This window comes from Syngnathoides biaculeatus, chromosome 14 (genome assembly GCF_019802595.1).
Source record: "Syngnathoides biaculeatus isolate LvHL_M chromosome 14, ASM1980259v1, whole genome shotgun sequence".
Taxonomy (NCBI): Eukaryota; Metazoa; Chordata; class Actinopteri; order Syngnathiformes; family Syngnathidae; genus Syngnathoides; species Syngnathoides biaculeatus.
Genome location: NC_084653.1, coordinates 25,327,506 through 25,355,470, shown reverse-complemented (window position 1 = coordinate 25,355,470; position 27,965 = coordinate 25,327,506). Strand labels below are relative to the sequence as shown.

Here is a 27,965-nt window from a genome sequence, read left to right as displayed (position 1 = left end):
GGGCTTACCATCACGTTGCTATTCAGCACAGCACATCAAGTACAAAAGCAATGTCAGAAACATCGAAAGGCCTTTTCTTCTTCTAGACGTGGGATTTATGTATTTCGATGAATCCTTCAGTAGACATAAAAAAGGGGACACGTTATATTATTATTATTATTATATATTTTTCAAAAAGGGCAGCACCAACAGTTAAACCGAGTTGACTTCAGTCAATCTTACAGAAGTTTTGCCCCCCCCCGCCTCCTCCTCCCTTTTTCCCCTCAAGGCAATCGCAGCGCACGTAAGCTTTTGATGACCCCGTTTTCAGAGGTCACGGGGGGGGGGGGTGGGGGGGTGTTTCTTCAATGCGCATCTGTTTCCCTTCAGGGTTTTTGTTTGATTTTCCATCTGCGAGAGCAGCTCGTGCTGGAGGACGGAGGCACTTTCAGCTCATTTTTCTGCTCGCTTTGCCCTCAAAAGTCGAATAAAAGGGCTCACTGGTGCGTTCGCGATAACAAATGGCTGCCTTATGAAGTTATCGGTACTGTATCATATCAGGGACAGACGGGGGTGACGTACGGGGAGTTTTGAACACTTCTCTCGCCCTTTTGCGTTTCACAGCAGGCCCCGATTCCGCTTTTTTTCTTTCCAGCTCTCGCATTCCATCGCATGAAACGACTTTCAGCTTCTGGAATTCCCAATAAAAATCTCAGCGACTGAACGCATCAAACGCGGCTCCAAAGGGGAAACGCTTCTCTTCTTTTTCCACTACTGCCGGGGACGCGTTCCCGAGGCACCAAAAGAAACTTCCAGCTGCGGTCCCGTTTCCACAGGCAACATTCCATCAGCGAGGGAGCGTGGAGCGGCGCCCACTTCTCCCCCCCCCCAAAAAAAAGCCCCCCTCCCGGTCGTCACTCCGCAGTTGCTGCCGGCCAGCTCAGCTCCCGTGCAAGACGATTTCTCGCTCGCGTTGAGCCGGGGGGGGGGAGAAAGATGGCATCCCAGCTGTTGAGTTTGAGGGTCTTGGGGTTCGCCGCACTGCTGACTTTCTTGGCTCTAACGGGTGAGTCCCAAACGTTACTTTCGATGTTTACGGCGGGGAAACGCGACGGCTCGGGCAGAAATTGGGAAATTCTAATCAAACTGAGGCATTTCCGAACACGGACGATAAACGACCGCAACTGTATCGGCGACTTAATAGAGGAACCCATTTTGGGCCCTGGAGCTTGGAAAACGGCTGCACGAGGATTTTCCCCTGGCCGTGGGGCCATTTCTGTGTTGCACGTCTCAGCATGCTGAGGAATCTTTTAGTGCAATTTGGTTTATTTTCGATAAATAATTGATGGTTCTTACTAAAAACCACAATAGTGTGCAGAGCTGCAAAATCATTCGTGTAAGGGGAGTCAGCTTTAGTCTCCATCCAAAAGTCAATACATGTCTGGCTCCGAGTTCTGAGGATCGGGTTGGAAATCCGGCTTCGCCCGTGTGGAGTTTTAAAATATATAAAAACAACGTGAATTATTGTAGCATAAAAGTTTTTTTTTTTTAATTAAAAAAACAAATATTTTTCAGCTAAAAAGTAGAGGAAAAAATAAAGATCACATTGGATACGGCACCACCTTTTCTTTCTTTTTTAGGATTCCTTAGTAATTTAAATTCTCTCAGTTTTATGTTGACTGCATCGAGGCGGTTGAGAGGGTTCATCCAGAAGCCCCCCTCCCCCCGGGCCATGGAAAAAAAGAAGAGTGGAAAAAGTGAGTCGCTTTTCAAACTGTGGAAAGAGCGAATTTGCAAAAACAGCACATTCTTCCATCCATCCATTTTCTTTTGCCGCCTATCCTCACGAGGGTCGCAGGGAGCGCTGGAGCCTATCCCAGCTGTCGACGGGCGGGAGGCGGGGTACGCCCTGAACCGGTCGCCAGCCAATCGCAGGGCACAGAGAGACAAACAGCCGCACTCAGAATCACACCTAGGGGCAATTTAGAGTGGCCAATTAAAGATGCGTGTTTTTGGCGTGTGGGAGGAAATTGGGAGTCCGCAGAGAAAACCCACACAGGGGAGAACATGCAAACTCCACACAGGCCGGGATTGAACCCGGGTCCTCAGAACTGTGAGGCCAACACTTTACCAGGTGCTCCACCGTGCTGCCCTCTTTTGCTTTTTGTCCCACACAATATTAGGGACAATTTGTCTTTTCGGTGATTATAAATTGTGTTTTTATGGTTGCTTTGCAATTGCAATGTGCGATGTAAATGGAAAGTTTATTATGGAAGTCAGTTCACATCACCTGCGCGTCCCCGAATGGCTCCCGTTTCGCGCACGGTTGGTCGAGGTTTTGACGTTTTCCTTTGGGTCCTCGCAGAAGTGGCGGGCGACGGCAAAAAGCTGCACAAGCTCTTCACAAAAAGAGATGGCAAGTTTCAACACAATCTCAAAATACCCCACAAAAGTGCACAGTTTCACCTCGACGGTATTACAAAAACAAACAAAATGTGTTATTACCTTTTTGTCGCGTGTCAACGCAGCGGCAGCGGCGGCTCTTCCCGCCGCCTCTGTCGCCGTGTCGCCCTCCAAAGCTCGAGAGTTTCTGGCCGCGCTGAGCCGACGCAAGAGGAACATTTGGGACCGCAGCAGACCCGACGTGCAGCAGTGGATTATGCAGTTTATGTACATGGGCTATGACGAGCAGGTGGGTTGCTTCCTTCGTATCGGGTGAGAGGGGGGCTACAATAAAGCATCCTCAACTCGTCAATTAGTGAAGAAAAATGCGTCTAAATATTTGGAGTCAACATTGAAATACAAAATAATTTACAAAATGTAGATTTTTTTAAAATAAATTCACCCATTAAATTAATAATCATCTTTAAGTCTCATATTATTATGTAACACGTACTTAAATATAAAGAGTAGAAATTAACATTTTTTTATTTTTAACAGTTTTGCTACGGTTGGTACTTGGGATTTTTTTTTCAAGTCTATTTTTATTTTTTGTTGGATGATAAAAACAAATAAAATGTGTTCCCCCCCCCCCCTCTCTGCGGGCATGACTGTCCACACAATGTAAACTTTTTACACCAAGTGTCACAGAAAAACTAAAGTTTTTATTCCTAAAAACTATTTTTTTTAATTATTAAATTCAATTTTTAAATTAAGTGACTACCATCACCACTGGTTTAGATATGGGGGAATTCATAATGATTCAATTAAGTTGCACAAAAATGTTAAATTGTACGAAAATGTCTAAAAACTAAGGCAGTGATTTCCATATACCACTAGAGGGAGCCAGTGTACAACCAGGCATGCTTTTTTTGTTTGTTTGTTTGTTTGTTTGTTTTTTGCAACCGCCCGCCCGGTACTTGGAAGTACATTTATTTTGTGGAGCGGCAGCAAACATCCATTGACAGGGGGAAACAGGGAAGGCGTTGACAGTCATTACAGAAGCTAAATACCAACGGGGCAAGATGGATGCCGTCTGAGTTTTGCGATATGCAGCTAATCATCGGCAGAGGCGGAGACCGGAAGAACCACAGAAAAGTATAAAAGTCGTTTTGCCTTTCAGCTCCTTGCAAGAGAGATGATCAAGTTGGAGGGGAAAAAGTACTCAAGTAAAAAACAGTTGAATTAGTGCATTCAAAAGCATTTAAGATCATCCTGAAATTTCCTTAAAATGATCCAAGTAGCGAATATTGCTCAGTGACTGTTCTCGCAATGTCTTTGTCGTGCTGGAGCAAAAGCAAATACCGGAGACAAATTCCTTCCGTGTTTTTGACAGACTTGGCAAAATAAAGATCATTCCCATAATCACAGATGCGTACATTGCTGCTGTCCATATCCACATCAGCATATATAGCACTTATTATTCATGTACACTTCGTGCTTAACTGTACGCATGTATTCTGATATTCTCGTGCGGCGTTACTTTATGAGTCAAGCCGCTGTGAGAGCCCCCCATTGTGGGCCTGATGTACTTCCGACTACGTCATACGGTATTAAAAAGGGGCACCGGGGGTCAGCCGTTGTCGCAACGTGACAACGAAACCCGAGAGAATGTCGACACTTGAGCCTTGCCCAAGTGTCTCCGAGCACGACCACCTTTGTGGACGACCTTTGCCGCCTCGTCAGACAAAAGGTGAACGCTGTCAAGGCGTCGGCCTTTTTCGTTTGCCCGCTGAGACTCTGCGGGCCGCTTTATCCTAACGTTGTTTTCCGTCCCCGTCTCCTTCCCGTGGCCAGAGGCTGGAGACAGATTTGTCCTACTGGATGGACCACGCGCGCGCCAACGACCAAGGACGTCAGCACCACTACGATGAGAACGCGCCCATCGGCCCGCGTGACCCGACCTCGTACCGGCACGGTGCCAACGTCAACTATGACTACTATTAGCGACTAATGCGCCTTCCTGACGTGAGAAGAACAAAATAAAATTAAAATGCTTTTTCTCCTCCTTTCCTCTGAAATACAAACCGCTGTAAAAACAACTTTGATTTATAAAAAAAGATAGAAAATGTTATCACATGCGAATAAAGTCTCCTGCTCGTTCTGCTTCCTATCGCATTGCATCTGTCCTATGATCATTTCATTTGAAATCCAAGGTTTTCTCGACATCGCTTCATTTTTTTTTTTTTTTGGAGGGGGAGGGGTGCACAAAATGAGGAAAAACAAGCATGTATAAAAAAGATTTTGAACAGAAGTTGTGGGGTTTTATTTAGAAAAGTACAGAAATCTGCAGCTCATTCCACCCCACCACCCCAAAAAGGGCCAAAGAAAAGAAAAATTATATTGGGGTTTTAGTTACATTCCTTTTTCAGCAGAGACCAAGTAAAGTAAAAGGGTTGAAACCAAAAAAGGTGCCCAAGTGGAAGGACAGACAGAGTTAAAAAAAAAAAAAAAAAATGTCAGGATTTGAATCCCGTCACTTCCCATGTAAATCACAGATAACTTGAAAAAGCAACATTGAATTAAAATGAGGAAAACTCACTTTTGTTGCATTTCTTTTATAGACTGTAAACATTTACCTGGTAAAAACTGGCCACACCAACTGAAAAGTAATAGCACTATTTACAAAAAAATAAAAATGATCGCCGATTACTTCCGCATCAAAGCATGCCTAAAAGTGCCACGCTTGAAATAAGGCAATGAAATATGTCGCTGGGCCTTTTGCTTTAAAATTATTTCCCACCATTTTCCGTGTAATGCATTACTGATAACCAAAAACAAACCACACAAAAAAACTTCTGTATTGGCCAGTGGCTGAAGGGGGGAAAAAAAAAAAAAAAAAAATTTAATCTCATTTTCCGTTATTGTGTTATCGACTGGAGTCTTGTCTTTTATTCTGCTTTATCGCCATTTTTTGTAGAAAAAAAAAGCCGTTTGTTTTAACAAAATGAATTGTGCATGAAAAATTTATTTGTAGCTTATTGGTCAGCATTTCTAAATGGCACAATCTATGGTAAATCCCCTGGAGACAAAAAGCTATCATGCATTCTGCAATGCTGTATTTATGTACTTCATATAAGAATATGCAGCCAGTGAAAAGGTTTTAAATTAAAAAAAAAAAAATGTAAAGAAAAAAAAGTTTAGAGGTCAGTGACATAAAAGAACAAGGTTGACCCACGTGTTCTTTTACCACCATCAGTTAATGTATAAATATATTAAAATCACCATATTCACCTATGAATAATGCACATCCTGACGATCCAAGATGTTCCCCAAAGTGAAGCGCGGTGTCACATGCCCGCCCACCCGCCGGTGCCGGCGGGGCAATGAATGAGTCTTTTTCTTCGGCACCAAACGAGAATGACATCTCTTTGATAAATCTATCTAAAAAAAAAAAAAAAAAAAAAAAAAAAAAAAAAAAACGTCAAAAAAAAAATACATAAGCACTAAAGCGCTTCAACAGTTTTATATGGCTTAAGCACAAATTGACAGAAAAAAAAAAAAAAAAAGATACTATAGGCTGTGTTTGAAACGATTGGCTTGTCCGACCTAAAAAGCTCAGGCGAGGGAGGCCTCACAGTGCAACTTGCAACTCCTTATCAAGGCAACAATCAAAAGTCTCGTCACAATAAATATTCCAGAATGCGCCTCTGTGCAAGCTCGGGGGGAAAAAAAAAAAAAAAAAAAAAAAAAAAAAAAATGTAAAAACGGGTCCTGCTCAAATGTGTCTCGGTCGGCCTTTCTTCATGCGGGCCGCTTTGGGTTTGGGGATGTACTGGTTGTTGGCCTGGTGCTCCAGTTCTCTGCTGAAGTACTGGACCGTTTTCTTGAGGCCCTCCTCCAGGGGCACCTGTCAACGCGCAAACACAAAATGACTCACTCCAGCTGGACTGCTTGTGTTACACGGACTGCAACCGCACAATTAAAAACAATAAATACGCCCACGTAACCTACACGTCAAAAAACTGAATGGAAAAAAAGGGTGGAACGGTGGATCAGCGTTGGACACGGGTTCGATCCCGGCCACGCCTGTGCGGAGTTTGCATGTTCTCCTCGTGGCTGAGTGGGATTTCTCCGGGTGGGCATTCCGGTTTCCTCCCACATCCCCAAAAAACATGCAACATTAATTGGACACTCTCAATTGCCCGTAGGTGTGATTGTGAGTGTGTCTGTTCATCTCTATGTTCCCATGCGATTGGCTGGAAACCAGTTCAGGGTGTACCCCGCCTCCTGCCCGTTTACAGCTGGGACAGGCTCCAGCACTCCCCGTGACCCTCGTGAGGATAAGCGGCAAAACAGAAAGGATGAATGGAAAAAAGTTCCCCCTCATTTCTTTATGAGGCGGATGTAGAATAACATCTGTACTGAAGAATTTGCAAGAGTTTATCTTCCTTTAATATGTGAAAAACGGCAATGTAAAATTTATGACGTGCATTTGACATTTGTTTCTCCCCGATGCCAATCGAGAAGGCCGTCTAACAATAATGCAAATACCACGAATTGATTATATGTTTAGCATACAAGCAATGAGCTTCTCCTTCCATGTTTCACTTTTAAAGTACAAATGTATCGTACGTGTACAGTTGCCAAGAACTCAACTTTGACAGTACATTCTATGATGCAAAGTACAAGTTATTAAAACATTTTATGATGTCAATCATCTGGAAATTGTTTTATGGGACACTCGTTTCATAAAAATGCATCCTGTAACAAATCATTGTAGTCTTTTTGTGAGCTTGTACGAGTTTGAGCTTGTAAGTGCCCAGTTAGTGTAGCTCATAATTTTTTTTTTTTATGCCGGATGTAATCCTATGAAAGCCCAACTTCGACTTGAATTTAAGGCTTCAAATCTCTTGTCATACTATTTCAGCTCTCTCAACGGTTTTATTACCTTCAATTTTCTCTCCAATAAAAAAAAGCTGTAAGTCAAACAATTTTTCTTTTACTGCCTGATTCCATATGATATGCGAGGCTAATTCTACTGACATAATGAAAATGAAAAAAATATTTTGAGCATACCAGTACTTATACATGTCTTGTGAAAAAGATGTATTCACTCCAATGCGATATGAAAGGTCTCATGTTTATATATAATGTGGAGGCACGGTGGAACAGCTGAACAGCGCAGTACTGAGGACCGGGGTTCAAATCCCGGCCCCGCCTGTGTGGAGTTTGCATGTTCTCCCCGTGCCTGTGTGGCTTTTCTCCGGGCACTCCGGTTTCCTCCCACATCCAAAAAATATGCATTCATTGGAGGCTCTAAATTGCCCGTAGGTGTGACTGTGAGTGCAAGTGTTGTCTATCCCCATGTGCCCTGCGATTGGCTGGCGACCAGTTCAGGGTGTACCCCGCCTCCTGCCCGATGACAGCTGGGATAGGCTCCAGCACTCCCGCGACCCTCGTGAGGATAAGTGGCTCGGAAAATGGATGGATGGACATATTATGGTAAATTTTCACCACTCATCTGAGAATCATGAAGTCCTCGCGAGCACTGCAATATTGATGAGAAATCCAAAATATTGGGGATTTCACTCTGATATTCTCAGAGAGCTCGGGGGATAATTAGAGATGCCCACATGCATTTTGGCGATGCATGGTTGCAGTTTTGTGTAATTTTTCCTCTTTTATGAGCGTCAATGGAGAGGAAAAGATTGACTCCCCCCAAAAACCCAAATATTCAGGATTTCATCCCGATATTTTCCACAGGTGAAAGCGGGCATTGCTTTTCTGGAGTTTTCCATTGAAAGTCCTGAACGCGAGACCATCGCTATTCACGCCAGAACATCAACAGTTTCGCCGAGTTACTGACAACTTGATCGAATGTTTACGGGGGGGCTCATACCACGGGTTCCCAGCCCAGCATCATCTTGGCTTTTTGGATGTCAGGCCTCCTCCTCTGTGGGTCGTCCTGGGCCTCGGGAAGGAATTGGATCTGACTTTTACTCACTGCGGGAGAGGACAGAAGCACTGAAAACATATCTAGAGCTGCTATGAGTGCAAAACAATTGCATAAACATTTCCATCAAACCTTGTTCTTGTCAGAGCGCGAGTGGTGGAGGAAACTTTTTTTAATTTACTTTTGTTAACAATTTCAAGCTCGACAGAAGTCTCGTCTCTAGAAGGCCTGCTCCCCTTTTTTTGAACTCTCAAATCCAAAAGATTATTCATCTGTTCCAGAACCCACAGGAAAGATAGAAAAATTGGGCTTTTAATGTGGCACATTGTGTTTGGAGTGAAATGGCTAAAACTTTAATAACATGTACAATTATAAACTATTATTTTTGGCCCACCCAATACACAACTTCACTGATGGAAAAAGAAAAGAGAAAGAGAAAAAAATTAAACATTGAAAAACCTAAAACACTGAAAACTTTGCAAAATGATAAATTCTTTCTTAAAAAAATAAATAAATAAAGAAAAGAAAAGAAACCATTTACTCTGCCAGGTCTAGGGCTGGTTTGACTAGACCTTGATCATATACAAAAAACGTTTGTGGAAAAAAAAAAATGCAGCGTGTGTTGTGTATTGGGTGAGCCAAAAATAATAGTTGAAAACTGTACATGTTATTAATGTTTTAGCCATTCCACTCCAAACACAATGTGCCACATTAACACTTTTGATCATACTGTGGAGTGTGCTCTCTTAATCTTATTCTAGCACATCGTAAAGACTCCGTTCCAACACCAATATAGAATCTTGTCCTCCAAGACAGAAATCTCGCGTTAGCCCATGAAAAGAAAGAAACAACATAGCGACAACTGAGAAACACTCGAGGCAGCATGAGTAGGCAAAACATGTTTTGATTAGCTACTCATATGAGCATTTTATGAGTCTGCCTTTGCATTACAGCAATCATCGTCACCTGAATGACATTTGCCATTTAGCTTGCGCACTATTTGAACAGTAAATGACTTCAAACCTTCACAGAGACTTAATCCATTTCTGCAGATGGCGCATTCTTAATCACTTTAAGGAGGAGGGTACGGAAAAAATTGGCATTACAAAATTAGCGGAGAGGTAGGGGGGCTTGACCAGACCACCACTGAGATAGCAGGGGTCAAGAGATGGCGCATAAACAAAGAATGACAACTCTCTCCAGCGATCGGAAAGCCTTACCAACTAAACTTTTGATGAGCTGTGCGAACTCCAGGATGGTGTGCTCCTCTGGGTTCCCCTGTAAATTAAAAAACAAAAAACGTTTGGGGGTTAGAAATGTGATTATGAAGAGTATGCTATAGGTTTACAGTTAGGAGCAAGTACAAGGTCAGATGTAAGGGTTGGAGATGGTGGTTGGGAGTGAAAGAAAGGGTGGAATTTGGGAATTGGTTTGAAAGTTTGGGTTGGGGTTCTAGGTTGTGAATTAGACGTTAAGGAATTAGGTTGGGGTATAAACATTATGAGATAGGTTCCCTATAAAATGCAGAAAAACAACTCACCAGATTGACAGGACTGCTGATGTTACTGTTCATCAACAACACCAGGCCATTAACCAGGTCACTGGAATTCCAATCACACATACAAATGCATTTATAAAGGCCTCTGCTCTTTTTTTAATTTCATAGCGCGAGTGACGTTCCCTGCCAATTATTTTGGGCCGTTATAATAACAAAAAGATGCCCAACTGTTTCAGTGGCTCTCCCGTTCAAGTTCAGCGGGATAAAAAGTGCAAAGAACAGTCAAGACGTGGGAGTTACAAGGAGTGATAGAGGAAAATTAACTTTTAAATTGCTTGCATAGATATGGTGTGTATTGATTTTCAAAGAAATCTTTTATCAGTTGCAAACTTGAACTGTCATATCTCAGAATGGTCAGGAACCGAGGCCCTCCCCTACCTGGACAGACCAAAGGGTGTACTGAAACGAGTGTAATACGTTAAAGAGAAACTTCCTGAATGAGTTTACGTCCATGAAGCCACTTGAGAATGCCGAGTAGCGCTTCAAATACTCTCACCTCTTTGATTACTTCTCGCGAGACTGATCTAATGATCCAATTACCCAAAAGGAATGCGACGCTCCTCTGTCAATGGCCACCGCACCTTTCATGTGCTCAACACGGATGACATTTGAGTCAGTTTCTGCCAGCATGGCGCAAAATTTCATAAACATTAATTGAGCCTTAAGGGGTGTGTATATTCAGGGTAATGAATGCAATAGCATCCATTAATTGAGACCGTTTTTTTTTTTTTTTTTTTTTTTAAAAACACGTGTATTTGTTGCCTTTACTACAAGAACTACAGCTGAATTGACAAACACTCGGTGGCGTGTCAATGGACATAGCAAAACAAAATTTCATTTACGAAGAATGTGCCTGCTTACCTTACATACTGGAAGGCTCTTGTTTGGGAACCAGTGCCGTAGACCTAGCACAGAAACACATTCATTAGCATGGCAATGGTGTAGCCATGTTTCAAAAAATGCATTACATTTTGCAGCAATATCAGTAGTTAATTATTTCTGCCTCGATCAGGTTCTCTGGTGTAATTGCATTTTACATTCATCTAAATTGAAAGACAGCTGCTGCTCCTATACAGTTCTGCTCCAAATCATGTTTTTCCCGTGATAAGAAATTATTTTAATGTATGAATTAGAGTTTCATGCAGGAATGTTCTATTTTCTGTCAACATATAACTTCAGGGTAACTTGACCAACACCAAGACAAAATCAAGTTAACCAATTTGGAATCACTTTTACCATCATGATATATTCTTCAACCGACTCAACACAACAATACAAAAGTCAAAAAAGTCAAAAGAAAATTAAGTATACAAATTCTATTAAGCTATTTTTTGGTGAATTATTTAGGCTAAGAAAAAACGCAAATTAAAAAAAAAAAAAATACCAATGTGTTAGCTCTAAATAAAGGGATTACACCAATTGTCTGTCACTATCCCATACATGCATTAGGGTTTGGTATTTGACAAAATTTCTTGGTCTAGCTATGATGAAATTAATGCTGAAATTGTCTTTACATCATTTTTTCCGAGGATGGGAGAAAGTATCTTAAAAAGTTGTGAACGTCAGTCTCCGTGCCATTTTCATATTATCTTCTTAGATGGAGCTCAACCTCTCCAGAGTCACGTTGCTGTGCTTGCAATGGGTTCAAAGGATGTCGAAAGTGGAAGAGAAACTATCAGAAAATTTTCTTTTGGGGGTGGGGGGTGGGGGGGGGGTGGCACTTACAGTGAGTGGTTCCCCCTGGAGAGCCTGGAGGATGAAATTACTGACAACTCGCCCATCATTCATGTGCATTCGGGAGCCGAACGTGTTGAAGATTCGCGCCACTCTCACCTCCACTCCTTCCTGAAAGCACAGAAAATACAGGAAATCCCTTGAAAAATGTCAATTGTTTTCCCCATTTACTTTTAACATACCAACTCTATTCAGTGAGATTGGAATCGATGCCTTTTGAGCCCTTTTCGATTACATGGGAGCTTTCTGCTAATAAATGTTTCATATAAATTATATAAGTGGAATTTGGTCCAGAAGACAAGATCATGCAAATACACACAGCAGAAAAAAAAACAAGGTCACGGGCATCTCACACACTTTTGAAAATCCTTGGCCTTCACAGGTACACTAATGTATCAACTCTCTCTGAGGTGCGATGTGGAGAATTTGGAGGCTAAGCAACATGAATAAAAACATGAAAATTATCCAGAGGGTTCTCTGCTAAGTGGGGAATTGGGAGACTGTGGACAGGTAACCGCATATATTCAGCGCGATGAAGAATAACACAATGGAAGCAAGATATTGAAAAGGTCATACGAGTTGAGTCGAGTCGAACTGAAAAGTGGTGAGCAAAAGCTACTACTTTGCCATGCATTCCATTCAATATTAAAGCACACACAAATGCACATCTTAAGAGTTTGCGCTCGAGAGAAGGTCAATTATTTCATTCATGTTAATGAGGTTAGACATTTATATCTGTGTAGGCTGCATTACTCCTTATTTAATGTTGTATTCATGAATTACTTGAACGAAAACACAATATCAATCGCTTGACTTCCGGGCAATCACTTGATATCGAATTTTGTTAAAATCTGAATAAATCTACAATGGAAGGAAAATGAATGAATTCTTTAGAATTTCTTATATTTTTACACAATTTGATCAGACTAATCTTCATCTGAATGGCAAATGGAGCTGCGATGAGCACTCAGGAAAAACTGATTGGCAACAAATGTCAGTATATCTACCCAGGCACCTAATGTGTTATTGGTTAAATAATAATAACGATAAATATAATAAATTATATAATGATAAATATATTGGAATACCATGATTACTACATCAATCACCAGCTCCATTGGTGAATTGCAAAAAGCGAGGTTTACTCTTTCTGTTGTGTTATTGTCATTAAAAAAAATGGGAGAACGTAACCCGTTTGTGTGGTGTTAGATAAAGCAGACTGATTTAATTTCACCACATTTAATGACCAATTTGTGTAGAAATTCCATAAGGTTCACAATTTTCCCCTCTCACTGGATTCTTTTGACTGGTATCCATCCAATCCTTACCATACTCACCGTCTTTTGTGACTAAACGTTGCGTGTTTTTCCAAACTATCCACAGCGTAATTATAGCCAGCACATGTAAATGTTAATGGATTTTGATTACATGACTGGCCAATAGATGGACGACGCGATAGTCTCAACCCCTGCGCACCGGTGACTGACAGTTGATTATTGAAAGCAGAATGTTTCTAAGAATTATCCCAACGAGTGTTGGAAAAAAATAAAGAGCAGCTGAGTAGGGAGCAGAGGCTGAGGCCGATAAATAAATATCACTTGCCTGGGGGAAAGGCAACAGAAGTCAATCATATCAGACCATTAAAGGCTGGCATCAATCACATCTAATCAGGGAAAATTCTTCTTGAAAATGACACATCGTTGGATCAATTTGTGCCCTTCCCACTGGTTTGAACTCTATTCATCTTGTGTCCCTAAGATGTTTTGATATGCGAAGGCCAGTTCATATTCAGCTGCTGAACGTGTAACATTTTTCACTTGGAATTACAGCTAATTTAGAGGCATATAAGGTCACTTGTTGCTCATGCTTCAATTCTTCAATTCTCTCCTTTGGAAGAAAGCACACTGCTTCTTGTGAAATCACACAATTGGTCCTGGTTCACACTTACGTTACCCTACTCCGGTTTAATGCCAAAGTAATATAAATAAAAAGCTACAAAGTAACACATCTGCCGCACCAATCTGATCTGACTGACTGGTTCGGCCACACTTTCAATCCCCGCAGCGTGCCGGGCCGTAGCACACCCGCGCAACTCATTATCCTTCGTTGGTGGTCGGCGGGACAAACCTTGAAACTACATACGACCTTGTCCTCGTACGTCAGTGTCAGATTAAATTTTCATCACACGGTAAACCTTGTTTTTTTTTCCACTCAACTACATTCTAAACATTAGCCACAAAATATTTTCTTGACTTTTTCAAAACAAATTTGACAAAACATTTTTCAAGACCTGGAAATTTTTGTTTCAATTTACAAAATGTTCCATGTTTATCATGACTAAACAAAATCTGTAAAACGTTTACAATGTTTTTTAACCCTCAGCTACAGTTTAAATAAGACCGTCACAAGATAGAGAATATTATTTACTGTATCCACAGTGGAACCTTGGGTTAGAGATCTTATTTATTCTTTGACCCCATTTTTAACCCAAAACATGTATAAACCAAGGTCATGTTTCCCATTGAAATGAATGGAAATGCAATCAATCCGTTCCAGTTCCAAAAAACTAAGTTGTACTCTTTTTTTTCCAGTGTGGTTAAAAATAAATAGTGCAATGTAGGAGTAAAAATACAATTGAATATCTAAATAACATGAAAGAAACATAACTGTTTACTGCTAATTAACTAAGAAGAGGGAAATGGGAGGACTACAGCTCATCCTACGATAATATTGGGAAAAATTCAGATTTTGACTCTCCCGCTCACGCCATCACCAGCAAATACTCCTCCTTTCTGTCAGTCTATTAAAGAGGAAAACAACAACAAAGACAATTGAATACCTTAATTTGCTTGGATGATGCAGAACCAATGTTGGTTACACAAAATAAGAAGTACCACAGCACAGAATTTTCTGCGAATCCATGAGAGGTGCTTTCTTCTAAAACTTTTGCAGTTCCTGTTTTCTTCTTCTGACTGTTTCGCCCTCCTTTGGCAAATTTATTGAGGTGCAACAGCCCACAAAACGTGCACGACAATTTCTAGAGATCAAACTGCTGCTCATGCCTGTGATTGGGGTGCCACCCGATAACTATTAAAAACTATAAAATTGTTTGATTGCATGATTGCACAGTTGAGTGTAATAAGGATACCTGCTTCATGTAGGAGTAACACATGGTCTCGGCGACACGTTTCCCTTCGTCGTAGCACGCTCGAGGCCCAATCGGGTTTACGTGCCCCCAATACTCTTCATTTTGGGGGTGTACTTCAGGGTCTGGAGCAAAAAAAATATTTCAGTCACGTCAAAGCTGATCAAATTGCATCATTGAGCACTCTGAAAATAACAGGTTAAAATAGACGTGTCCTGATCCGCTATTTGACGTCAGATAATGAGCCACGATCAGCCCAAAACCCAGTATGGGACGATATCGGAATGCCCCTAACATATGTGATATAAGCACTCAGATCATTTACTGGCCTCGGACAATCTTCAGTCGGAAAGACCCAGCTGTGTACAGAGCTGCAGAGCCGCTTATCAGCACGAGCAGACAGAGGGGAAAAGGGCCCCGGTGTGACCGGAGGGGGGGGAGCGCCGCTGTTGGGGTGGACTAACGGCTAAGCTTACCTCCATAAACTTCAGAGGTAGAAGCCAAGAGAAGCCTGGCGCCCACTCGTTTGGCCAAGCCTAAGAGATAAAGCAGTCTTTGTCTACATGGCACAAAGAAGATGTAACCTTGCGATTAACGGTGAATGCATGCAGAAATATGGTGTGGGCCAAAGGGCACATATTTTTTAGCAAATACACTCACAATGCACAACCACACGTTACTTTACAAGACCAGTGAACTATGGTCAGGCAGTACTCATTTTTTAAATCCCACTACACATATTGAAACTATCATTCCATTTGATATCTAAAACAAATGTTATTTAAGAGCAACGTTGTCGTCGTAGAACCACTACACCCCAATTTCACTCACCAAGCATGTTGAGAGTGCCGATGGTGTTGGTCTTAAGAGTTTTGATGGGGTTATACATATAATTCGGAGGAGAGGCTGGAGAGGCCAGGTGGTAGATCTGATCCACTGCCAAAAGAGAAGAAACAAAGTGTTCGTTCGCGTTTTTCATTTTTCAACTTTTTTGTTTTTAAGAATTTACAAGAATCCGATGCTTTCTGTCAGGCTGGACCAATGAGCTGAGGCCTGAGAATCGTTTTTAAATTGTAAATGACAAGCAGTCCCAGTCACATTTGATTATTTGTTTCTGTTTTACTGTGAGGTTCTAGGAAGAAACTACTTTTCCGAGGCTTCAGAATTAAGTGAGCTTCGAGACACAACGGACGCATTTCCAGAGCAGACAAAATCAGAACAAATCTCCAGAAGAAGCTGGAGTCTTAAATCATTGATTAACTCCATTGGCAAGCCAAACCATTTTTATTTCTGTTTTTGTAAAGAGAGTTCGATTTTTCATTGCAATTTGTCCTCATCTTGGAACAGATATCGATTTCGTTTGTACTTTCTTTTCACAGTGTTACATGACAGGACAGGGTGCCTGATAATAATAATCTGCAAAAAAAAAAAAAAAAAAGCACACATCTGAAAATGTCTTGCCTGTTCATTGAGCTGAGTGACAACTACAAAGGTCATTGCTGATGTTCACATAATTAATTGAGAAAATGTTAGTAAAAGCCCATTCCATGTTCTCCCGTGGGTAAAAGAGTCAACCAGAATTACATTTTTGCATGCTGTAATAATCCTTGCATAAAAGACACGCCTCAACAGTCAATGAAAAGGCGTGGGTCGGAGGGCTTTTTGAAAGCTAATGATTTCGTTCCACTTATAATGTTTGGGATAGGGTTTTGTCCTGGTAAATAACTTTACCATCAAGTGTGCTCTCGAGAAATCTGTTGCACAACATAATTATTGAAATTTTAGGAGCACAGTATGGTCTTAAAATTGTTTCAAATACCACTACATCAGTTTTACACACAAAAAAAAAGAAAAAAAGTCTTGCATTTTTCATTGTTGGTCCATTTAAGTACAAACACATTTACCGTAATTCCCGGCCTACAGAGTGCACCGGGTTATAAGCCTCAACTAGTACATTTGTAAAGGAAATACCATTTGGTACATACATACGTCGCAGCTGTGTAAAAGCTGCAAGTGTCCATATTGAAACCCACAAAAAAAACGAGATATTTACAAAGACGGTACACAGAAAGAGTTTAACGCTAGCGCGGCGCTAACACTAGCATGGCACTAATGGTAACGCTAGCACGGCGCTGGTAGGGACGGTTAAAAAAAAAAAAAATGAACAGCAGCAACGGGCTCGCACAGTGCTAACGCTAGCGCACCACTAACGTGGCTGGTAAAAGTCACTTCCTCGGCACATATATTCCGGTCTCACTCTTACCTTTTCCGCTCGAGCGCCACCTAGCGGCCGTTTAAAAAAAAAAAAAAAAAAAAACGCACAAATTAGCCACATCACCGCATAAGCCCCATGGTTGAAAGCATGTGAAAAAAGTTGCGACTTGTCAGCCAGAAATTATGGTAGTCAAAAGTATTGTTGGGGACTATCACTATCCAATACTAGTTCATCTTTGACAGCTTTCCAAGTTGACGTGGATATTTTGACTTCTAAAGCTGTCAGTGGAAGTCAACGGTCGCAAAAATAAAAATTAAGCCCTTGTGGCAGCTGTTAAACACTGTACGCATGTTGCCCCATTCAACTGTCACCAAGTAGCATTATCATGACCTGAAAATGTGATGCTACTTTGTCAAACATTTCTCTTATGCCCACAAAGTTGTACGTCCAAGCCTTGAAAACATTAACACATAACCCCTCCGGAAGCCACAATACTGCCAGTCGAGTTGTCGTGGGACTATTCTGCGCGACAACAGGTTACTGTAAATTGGACACGAGCCTCAGTCCACGCACTAGCTGTTCACATCTGACTCCCCCCACCCCCGTTGCTCTTAAGAGCGCCTTTCTCTTCATGAAGCGTGAACACTCACAGCCGACGACACATCGTGTTTGAAAGCGTCCACGTCAGCCAGCATACTATCCAAAGGGAAGCTCCAATTCCAAGGTACAGGATATGTATACCTAATTACAGATTGCAACCCTTGATACATATGAAGGTGCTCAAGTGCTTATATAGTTTTATGCTGTATCACTACAATCACGTACTACATTGTTCTCAGTCTAATTTGTGCATTTTTTTCCCAACGGCCGCAAGGACCGGTGGACTATATGTGCTGAGGAAGTGACTTTTACCGGTCAGCCTCTGTTAGCGCTGTGCTAGCGCGTTACTGCCACGTCTCAGTTATTTTTACCAGTATGGTTTTTTTTTTTTTTAAACCGGCTATGTTAGTGCGGCGCTTGCGTTAGCGCGGTGCTAGGGTTAGTGTAGCGCTTGCGTTAGCATTAGCCCAGCGCTAGTGTTAGCGTAATGGCGCTAGCGTTTAACTCTGTGTACCATGTTTCTTTGTAACTATCTCGGGCTTCAATGTGGGCACTTGCAGCTTTCACACAGCTGCGGCCTATGTACGTACCAAATGGTATTTCCTTTACAAATGTACCGGGTGAGGCTTATAACCAGGTGCGCTCTGTAGGTCGGGAATTACTGTATTTAGAAACAAATTTCCAGGGTCTTTAACTGTGTGACAATTTTCCAACACCAAAATCACTTTTGAGAGATTGTTTGAAGCACCTCGCTACAAATTTGAACATCTGTTGTTCCTTCGGCCAGGATGGTTCAATTTCATCTCAGGGTGCAATGTGTCAGGAGTGGAGGGGGGGGGTTGGGATTCAATCAGTTTTTGTCATTCCCTCACCCTCAATGTAGAGCGGCTCCACTACATCATGATTGATGAGCTCAAAGTTTTCGTGGCCAAGCCAGTGCTCCACGTTCCTTTTTCTCCCGGTGAAAAAGTTGTCCACCACAGTCACTTCGTGGCCATCCATCATCAGCTTGTCAGTCAGGTGGGAACCTACGAAACCCGCACCACCAGTAATCTAAGAAAAAAAAACACATTTTGATACAAATAAAAAAAACGGATGACATAACGCAACAGAACAGAAATATGACAGGCCTATAGGAACATTTTTAATGTGAAAAAAACAAACCTGTGCAGGGAAACAAGAGATGCACACATACACGACAATCTGCCCATCCAGCATTGTTATTTTTATAAAGATAAGCCACAACAAAAGCACTACAATGCTCACAAAATGAATAACATAAAAGCAACATCGTGCTCCAGCCCAACTGTGAGTGCAATTGCACATTTTGTTTGTCTTACTTACCAGAATCCTCTTTCGATCCTTCTCTGACAGAAATTTCACAGGTGGATATTTTTGAGAAAAACTGGAGGAGAGAAGATAAACAAAACTTAATATGCTGAAACATCTCCAGGGCAGAACCGTACACGAGGCGGAAGCTAAAATAAAAAGCCTGGGATAAATATTTTGCGCAACACCCGTGTTGCGCTCGTCTCCGACAAAACGTACCACTTTGAATGCGTGTACCTGGAGCGCTAAAATAAAGAGATGCAAGACGCTTTTGATTTGTTGCAGCAGCTTTGACATCCTGCTCTGTCATACGTGAACAAACTTGCCATTTTTGCTGTGGCGACGTCCAAAAAGGAAAAGGGAAAGCTAAACACAGTTGTGGAGCTTATGCTTTAGATATTCAATATTTTTTTTACTATAGCTGCAGAAGTCCTGACACGTTTTTTTTTTTTTTTTTTGAGTGATAGTTATGCTCAAATTTTGGGTTGAATTCCAAATTGTACCACTTTTGACCATTCGACTATGGAGGGTCCATTGTACTGTATGCATCCATCCATCCATTTTCTTTGCCGCTTATCCTCACAAGGGTCGCGGAGCATGCTGGAGCCTATCCCAGTGGGGAGGAGGCGGGGTACACCCTCAACTGGTTGCCAGCCAATCGCAGGGCACATGGGGCAATTTAGAGTGTCCAATGAACGTTGCATGTTTTTGGGACATGGGAGGAAACACAGGCGGGTCCAGGATTGAACCCTGGACCTCAGAACTGTGATGCCAACGCTTTACCAGCTGATCCACCGTGCCGCCATGTGTAAATGTTATGCTTGGGGAAAAAAAAAAAAAATAAGGACAATGAAACAAATACCTGTGCTCCAAGTCACGAATCTTCTCGCGGAGGGGAGCCACAGCCTTAAATGACACGACAAGTGCATGCAATCAGAGCACATTTAGGACGAGTCCCTATAAACAAAAATGTCTCTTGTTCTTTGTTCTTGTTGCTATCCTGTTCCTAGTTCTGTATGTCGTACCAGGGCAGCACCGAGTGCTGGAGAAAAATTCCTTGTGTGTTTTTACACACTTGGCCCATTAAATCTGATTCTAATTTGAGCACGCTGGTGTGACACACAGGATTTATATAAAGTTCTTAAAAAAAAAAACATACATCATTCGACCCTACCAAAATGGTCTTTTGGGCAATTTCGAGTCTTCAGTTGACCTACTAGGCATGTTATTGGGATGTGGGAGGAAAGCGGAGTAGGTGGAGAAACACCACGCAGCCACAGGGAGAACATTCAAAATACACCCAGCCGAGCCTGGATTTGAACCCGGGTCATCAGAACTCTGAGGCAGATCTGCTAACCAGTCATCTAGTGTGAGCTCAGTTATTTTTATACGGGGGTTGAAAATAATGCCACATAAAAGCAGTTTATTACAAAATTACAAAGACCATGAGCATACATCAAAAGTTGTAGAGATTACCCAGGTTAACCTCAGGCTTAAAGACAACGGAAATATCAGACGTGATATGAATGGAAAAAAGACTGAAAAATCGCCAAGGGGTCTGGGGGCTGCAAGCATGATCAAAGGATGATCACCAATTTTAACGTGCAAGTTTTATAAATTGTATTATGAATCAAATATATCTAGTACATCCATAAATAAATGCTATTCTGCTTTCAAAATGTACACAATATGATCGTTCATTACTTAGGTGCATACCTTTACACCCAAAAATTACAAATTCAACTCAGTAAACTACTAAATTGAATTCAGATTTGCATCATGGCATGCAAGTGTGCTTTCATAACGGTGTTTATCGTATCCATTCAACAACGTTTTAATTTCTTGTTTTTGTAAACGATTGATGATTTTTACAAGTGATTGCTTCTGAACTCTCACCTCGTTATTGGCCACCCTGTCTGCAGCTGGGGTTGGTTGTTGGCTTTGGGTTAACATCTCAATGTACCAGCTATGGAAAAGTTCGTTTCCTTGTTTCCAGTTGTTTGATGTGTTTTTGTCATTTCGCGTGAACTTCCAATGCCTTGAAACCTCTTGATCCCTAGTCAATAGTATCCTGACACCACGTGCACGATGCTTTACCTGGTCGATCGATTTTGCGAATGAAGTCGCTTAACAGAGTGGCGACTTCCTTCTTTCCAACGGTATCGACGATCGGAACTTATTTTTGACATTTCTATCAATTTCTTTCACTCGAGAGGCGTCTTTCCTCTTGAGCACCGCCATCGTGATGACTTGAAAATGGCCCCGCGAACCGCCTCGTATACAACAAGCGTTTTCATTGGTCAGGAGGAACACATTGGACCAATGAACAGACGCGTACCTAACGTTCCACCTCGCTTCCAAAAGTCGGACCGGAAAATAAACAAGTGTGGATTCTGGTACGGGTTACAATCAGAATATTGCAGAAAAACGGAGAATACATGTTTTTTTTAATCAATGCCATTTAAAAAGACGGAATTCTGCCTTTAAACAGAAAAATCATCTGAAATATGTAGGATCTTATGAAGGGTGTTGAAGAGATGCTGTCCCATCGGACACATTGGAAGCTTCTTGGCAAGGATTAGTCTGATTAAAGCAATGTTCGTCTTCATTAAAAACAGCTCAAGTAGAAAGGAATTAGTTCAACACCGCCTCTTCTGTTTTATGGCTAATCTTAATTTTTCTGTTGTTTGTTTTCGATAACCATCACATAATTCTCTTCTGGCCTACAACCGGGGCAAGCGCAGCATGATTCTGGTCACCAACAGACCATCTGACTGCTCGTATCGCGATCATTAGTAAATGTGTCATTTATAGCTAACTACTGATGCCGCGGGTGGCTTCAAAGCAGCGGGACATTAGGTTGCGAGACGGCGAGGTATATTTTGACGATACATTTACCTGTGATGCTTGAAACCATAAGGTCACTGCGATCAAGGGAAAATGGGAGCACCTGCTACGCGCGATAAGCCGTGCGAAAAGTGATTAGAATATGCGTTATGTAAACCGCGGCACGTAAACGCGGTGCTATCAAATGGCAGACTGGAGGATGAAGCAAATAGCGGGGGAAAGTAATTATGCCTGTGTAGAATACATAGTGCAAGTTTTTTTGGGGGGGCTTTTTAGAACAACGTAGAGGTCATAGCAAATGGTCAAGTGTAAGCAGGGATAAATGTCAGTGCCACTCACTTCATCAATCTTCTGATCAATCTTCACCTCTCCGTTCTCTTTTATTGATCTGCGACGAGGGAAAATCAACAACAAAGACTAGTGAGCAAGGGGGGAGGAGGATAATGGCGGTTACAATCAAAAGCAGTGGCTCGATGTCATCAAAAAACATACGAATTAAAATCTGTACCTCATGTTTGTATATGTTCCCCAGACGGCTGAAAAAGAGGACAGATTGGATTGAAACAGCAGAACAACCAACCAGCCTAATCATGAATGTTTAATTACATTTCTTGACTTTGCTCACTAAAAAGCTTTGCTTTTGAAGATCCTACGTTTACCTACAGCATGCGTAATCATTGGCTCCAAACAAGCCTCACTAAACACACCTCATACATCCTTGCCCATGGGGCTGATACGATAATGCATTAATTATCGTCCCATAAAATGTGAGACTTTATTTCAACACAAGCAACCTCAGTTAGAGTAGTAGTACTGTGTTGACAGCTAAATGTAGCGCAATATTTATAGGGCTCAAAATGCTAATTTGTTTTCAGAACTTAATAGTCATTCAGACACTTAAAGTACACTTGTACAGTCCTGATACGGGTCATTCCACAGATGTGGTGAAATGTTACGAGCAAATATTAACGGCAAAATAGATTAAAAGGGATCAAATAGCAATCAGGTATCAACATGTAGATATAAACTAATAATGTATCAAGAATTCCCCACCAATTATTCAGCAATAAACCATGTCAAAGGCATTTTTGTGGTTATGGACCAGCGGCTAAGGGTGACAACAGAAATAGTCACAGTATGAAAAATATCGGCAAAATCATGCAAGCACTTCACCATTGTCTGCTAAAAGTGTGTGCCTGCCACTCAAACAAAGTTAATGAAATTCCACGCCGAGATTTCACAAAAGACTCTTAATAAAAATGGGAATGATGCTCGTAACTTTGGCAATCAAAACGCGTAATGAGCAAGTGGCAACTTAATTTCATAACCGTAAAAACCAACAACAACCATTTTACAACAGCAATTTGGAATTGATGCAATAATCTCCCAAAATAATCATAGAAAGATCAACACTGCCTTCCATTTTTAAGTGTCAAAAATGGTCGACTATTTTGTGACATCCATCACCCAGAACCATTTTCAGCTTACATACGGCAGAATTTGAGATTGATGGGCCAGTAGAACCTGGTGTTTGCAAGAAAATATCAAAACGTTTCAAGCTTTGGTCTCAAATGGTCAACTCACTAGCAATGATAAAAGACAAGTTTATGTATTAGTAGATGGTTTCTTTACATTTTGAACAATCTTTGACCAAAGCATAACTTTGTTGATAAAAATGTCAACGTTGTGTGGTGCACTATGGATTGTTGCTAGTGCTTGGAACACAACACAGGCACTGACAAAGACCGCTGGTGTCAAAATTAGGCACAGGTCTAAATGGCTGTATCATCGTTTACCAACAGTGAGTTCTGTAAAGACATTTTGTTCATTTTGTACAACAAATTACATAAAGATAGTTGGTCAAATGATTGAACTGGAAGTTAAAAAGATGGTGATGGAACTCGTCAGCGTTCAAGCTTCAAGTTGACGGTCTAAATATGAAGGGCATCATACCAAGTAAGGAAACTCGAACTGAATAATTCGCTTGTCCTATTAAATTATGATACCCACTGAATTCATTCAGCACCTGTTAGCATTCAGGTCCTTCATTCTCCATATTGTATTTTTGGTCAATATTCAATACATCCATTTTTTTCGCCGCTTATCCTAGCTGTCAACGGGCAGGAGGCGGGGTACACCCTGAACTGGTTGCCAACCAATCGCAGGGCACATGGAGACAAACAGCCGCAGTCACAATCACACCTAGGGACAATTTAGAGTGCCCAATTAATATTGCAAGTTTTTTGGGATGTGGGTGGAAACCGGAGTGCCTGGAGAAAACCCACGCAGGCACGGGGAGAACATGCAAACTCCACACAGGCGGGACCAGGATCAAACCCAGGTCCTCAGAACTGTGAGGCCAACACTTTACCAGCTGACCCACTGGATCCCTTTTGTCAATATTAGACAGTAAATATTTTACTCAATACTTTGCGGTGCATTAACAAGTTGGACATAAATTGGTTTGTGAACCTGCTCTCACCCTAGTAGTTGTTTGAAAACTTTCCAAAGTTTTCATACAATAAACAGCTTTCCATGATCATATCTAGCAGTGTTACAGGAGACCACTGGTCAATAATGGTAATATTACATAAACTATGTATGTTTTTATCCAATGAACCCCTGAATCCAACATGTACTTTTCAAAGTTTTACCAACACATTTTCAACAAAATGACTCAAGTTGTTTAGTTTTTCTTACGTCACAAATTCTGTACAACTTCAGTGGAGTGACCCATGCTGTGTATCAAATCCCACACATAAATCTCGTTCTTCATGAAATCATAATGATACATATCATGTTTAGAAGGGATGAATAAGGTAAATGAGCAACAAATACGGCACTTGGCATTCAGTACTCACAAGCGATGTATGCAATCAACGCGATGGCAAAAAGTAATTTCACCATTCTTCTGTTTAATCCTGTTAACAGCCAGAAGACTCGCTTCATCCTCCGCTAAATGCAACGAGCCACACGTCCGCGCCCAGCTATCGCATTCTGGCTCCCTCAGGTCTTTAGTGTTCTTCAGTTCTCAGAAAAGTGTCGGGTCTTCTGACTTAACTTGTAAAGCAGCTTCACACTCTCAGCTGACAGGCGAGCTAGCTGGTAGCTGCTGCTACGTCAACGCCGATCAGAAGCCGTTTACGTGGCTAACCGAGTAGCACACGTAGGTAACATCTGTGGTCGAGTGGCAGGCTACAACATCGGCCGCTGTCATTTTTACGACATTTCAGCCATTTGATGTCCGACTGCGCTCACCGGCCTGCTCACATTAATCATTAGCGGATGTGTCTTTTGCGAACATTTAGAAAAGTTTATGCTAGGGCGGCGCAACATTTACGCACAGCAGCCAAAGAGCGGTTAGCACCCTGTTAGCAAATTCAGACGACGAGGTAATCGGCGGCGAAGCTAAGGCAGTCACAACACGACAAAAACAAAAGACGACGCTGCTTTTATGTTTGTGTTAAACGTGAGTTTCCCAAATGACACGACCCAACTTGTTCGAATATAAACTATCATCTTCCTGCATGCCGTTATCTTCTTCGAAGCCGATAGCTGTTGGTCAGATGTGAAGCGGCGTAATACCGCCTTAGCTGGTCGGGAGGGATCATTACAACAATATATTCATTAAAAATTTTCACAAGCACATTAGTCATGTTAACCTCACCGATAAACATTCATGATGGTTATAGATACACTATATTTATTTATAATATTTAAATTGATAGACAACAAGGTTGGTGAAAATGTCATTTATCCAGTCGGTACACACACACACCCATCCCTCCTAAAATATTTGTTTTTGTTGTTGTTTGTTTTGTTTTTGTTTTTGCTTCACTTGATACGAAAGAAAAAAAATAATTTTCATGTTTTTATCGGCTACATTATTTGACCCATTGTGTGTGCGTGTGTGTACAGACACCAAAACTACACTTGCTGGGAAGTTGAGTGCGATTACATAAATATTATGTCAACTCGCTTGAGTTGAGTTTAAAATGAGTTTTAGTTTGAGATGAAGCAGATTAACTTCCCCCCCCCCAAAAAAAAAGAGAGTTTGAGAGGAGCAGGGACAAAATACCGTGCTCGCATTTATGAGGCTATCTTTCGAGGGAAGACACCCATATTCAAACGAAGAGATTAATAGCGGTGTGCTGTACATAACTGCAATCCATCCCTTGGTTTAATGATTCATGAAACAGCGATTGAAATTTCCACGAGAGGAGGAGAATCTATATGATGTTGGTGCTGGAATATGAAGAAGTAGCTAGTAACAAGGAACAGAAAGAGCGCATCGAAAGATATGGTAATTGAGAAACATTTGAAATTTACTATTGCTGTTTGATTTTTTTACAAGTGGTGGCTCTAGGACTCCTGTGGTGTGTAATTATGGAGGAAGATGTTTTTTTTTTACAGTACTCTACATACTATATGCTATTATTACAGCATCTTGTCAACGACTGCATAAACAGAGTATTAAATAGAATGTTTGAGGTGGAGCCGCAGTTGGAACATAAATGCACATATTTTTAAGAAATCGGACATTAATTCTTCTGGTGCTGGGTTAGGTTGGGTTGTTTCATTCCATCTTTTTCAATGCAGTGTAGACGCAAAGGTGTGCATGTGCATAAACAACAAGATGCGATAGTTGATAGCAATTGGAAATCAGTATAAAATTGGAAAAACATAATTTTGAAGATCCGTATTTTTTTAAGCCAAGGGAAGAAAGTATGTTACGATCCTAAAACCTTATAAACTGGACTAAGATTTGAACGTTCCTAACTGTTACACAGAAAAGGGTTATGAGCGTGGCTGGAGCACTGCCAGGAGGGGCGTGGCCTGGTCACCACTCTGGGCGGTGCCACCTCTGCCACTCGTCAGAGCGTATTTGGCATGTTAATTCAGCGTGTATTTATGTCGGAGTTTTTGTCATGGGCATTTGCCAGTTCATTGAGTTTGCAACGGGTCACCGGGTGCAGACACTGCTTCGGCAATAAAACCCATTGGACATTATGCCTTTGTCTTGGAGTCCTGCATTTGGGTCCTCCATCCCCGCACCGATGGGTTGTGACATAAAGTGAACACAACGCGAAAAAAATTGTAGGTCTCTAACTTTGGGGTTCAGGTTGTGAAAATGCAAATTTTCAAAAAAGAGATAGAGACATACTCCAGCCTCTGCTGTTTTTTTTTTTTTTTTTTTTGAGGGGGGTGGGGGTGGTTTCATATTATTTTTATTTGATTATGATGGATTTAATGGTGCTCATGGGGTTTATCAAAGATTTGATGTGGATGTTTGAAACCAAAACCTAAACCTTCATTTATGAATTCACAGTTCTGTTATCAAAGACATTCATTAGCAAACATAGCGTCATATTTTGATCTTTCTATTTCCATCCTGTCCCAAGCTGCGTCATATCTTCAGCTGATTAAAAAAAAAATAAAAATCCCCTTCGAGATCATTTACAGAGTAAGCCATCTGTCTGGGCAGATGTTCTGTTAAGGACCATATGACAGCTGTTTATAGAGCTGATTGACATGAAAAAAAAGAAGCCAACGCGGAGCTTATCTACAATAATTTGCGCTTCTGACACATGATCAAATGAACCTTGGCAAACACGTACGCAGGATGAAAGAAAGCGATGAACTCGAAACAGCCACCACACACACTGGTGCGTGCCAAGAGGTGGTGGTTGTCAAAGAAAGTGCAATATTGAGCAAAAAAAAAAAAAAAAAATCCAAATCCATCATGGATGCTTTTCATTGTTTACCGTGCCATGACAAAGAACGATGGCCGCTGTGAAAACATATTTGAAATTGAGTTATTAGGGATGGATACCGAAATAAAAATCCCAGCGGACCAAACTGGCTTTAGAGACGCAGAGGCACAATATTTGCGGATTTTCAGGGAAAAGACATGATTGCGGATTTCAGAAGCTGCGTGAGTATGATACATATCGTGGAAAGAAATATTATGCAAGGGAGAACCGGTTGGGTAACTTGGGGAACAAATGAGGTGAGGGCAAAGGAAAAATATTAAGAGACCAAAAAATATATATAAAAAAATCCTTTCCCACAATTAATGTGACACGTAACATTTAGAAATCATTTGAAAATGAAATATTTTTGCGAGGAAGTAAAAATAATAATATTTGGTTGCAGAAGTGTGCACACCATCCTTGGAACTGGGGGTATGGCCGTTAGGAATTATGTAACCACGTTCAAAATT

At 41.3% G+C, this 27,965-nt stretch overlaps 2 protein-coding genes across 4 annotated transcripts; one reads left to right on the top strand and one right to left on the bottom strand.

Annotated features, from left to right (window-relative positions):
• The first annotated feature begins 402 nt into the window (after positions 1-402).
• ecrg4a (ECRG4 augurin precursor a) lies at positions 403-4,531 on the top strand. Of its 2 annotated transcripts, XM_061842498.1 has the most exons (5): positions 403-523; positions 635-1,045; positions 2,345-2,395; positions 2,508-2,671; positions 4,216-4,531. In XM_061842498.1, exons 2-5 carry the CDS (start codon positions 976-978, stop codon positions 4,363-4,365), a joined length of 435 nt encoding a protein of 144 aa, XP_061698482.1. In that variant the 5' UTR covers positions 403-523; positions 635-975; the 3' UTR covers positions 4,366-4,531. The 2 variants fall into 2 exon arrangements, with proteins under 2 accessions (XP_061698482.1, XP_061698480.1); XM_061842496.1 differs by having other exon boundaries at positions 414-1,045.
• On the bottom strand, positions 2,584-25,294 carry uxs1 (UDP-glucuronate decarboxylase 1). Of its 2 annotated transcripts, XM_061842487.1 has the most exons (16): positions 24,604-25,294; positions 22,251-22,278; positions 22,082-22,130; positions 19,758-19,801; positions 18,911-18,971; positions 18,439-18,619; positions 15,583-15,687; positions 15,228-15,287; positions 14,755-14,876; positions 11,598-11,717; positions 10,734-10,777; positions 9,855-9,915; positions 9,535-9,592; positions 8,261-8,364; positions 5,653-5,802; positions 2,584-2,706 (listed from the first exon to the last, which is right to left on the bottom strand). In XM_061842487.1, the coding sequence occupies exons 1-15, from the start codon at positions 24,689-24,691 to the stop codon at positions 5,653-5,655; spliced, it is 1,275 nt and encodes a 424-aa protein (XP_061698471.1). In that variant the 5' UTR covers positions 24,692-25,294; the 3' UTR covers positions 2,584-2,706. The 2 variants fall into 2 exon arrangements, with proteins under 2 accessions (XP_061698471.1, XP_061698472.1); XM_061842488.1 differs by lacking the exons at positions 2,584-2,706; positions 5,653-5,802 and adding an exon at positions 5,814-6,268.
• Positions 25,295-27,965: the final 2,671 nt, after the last annotated feature.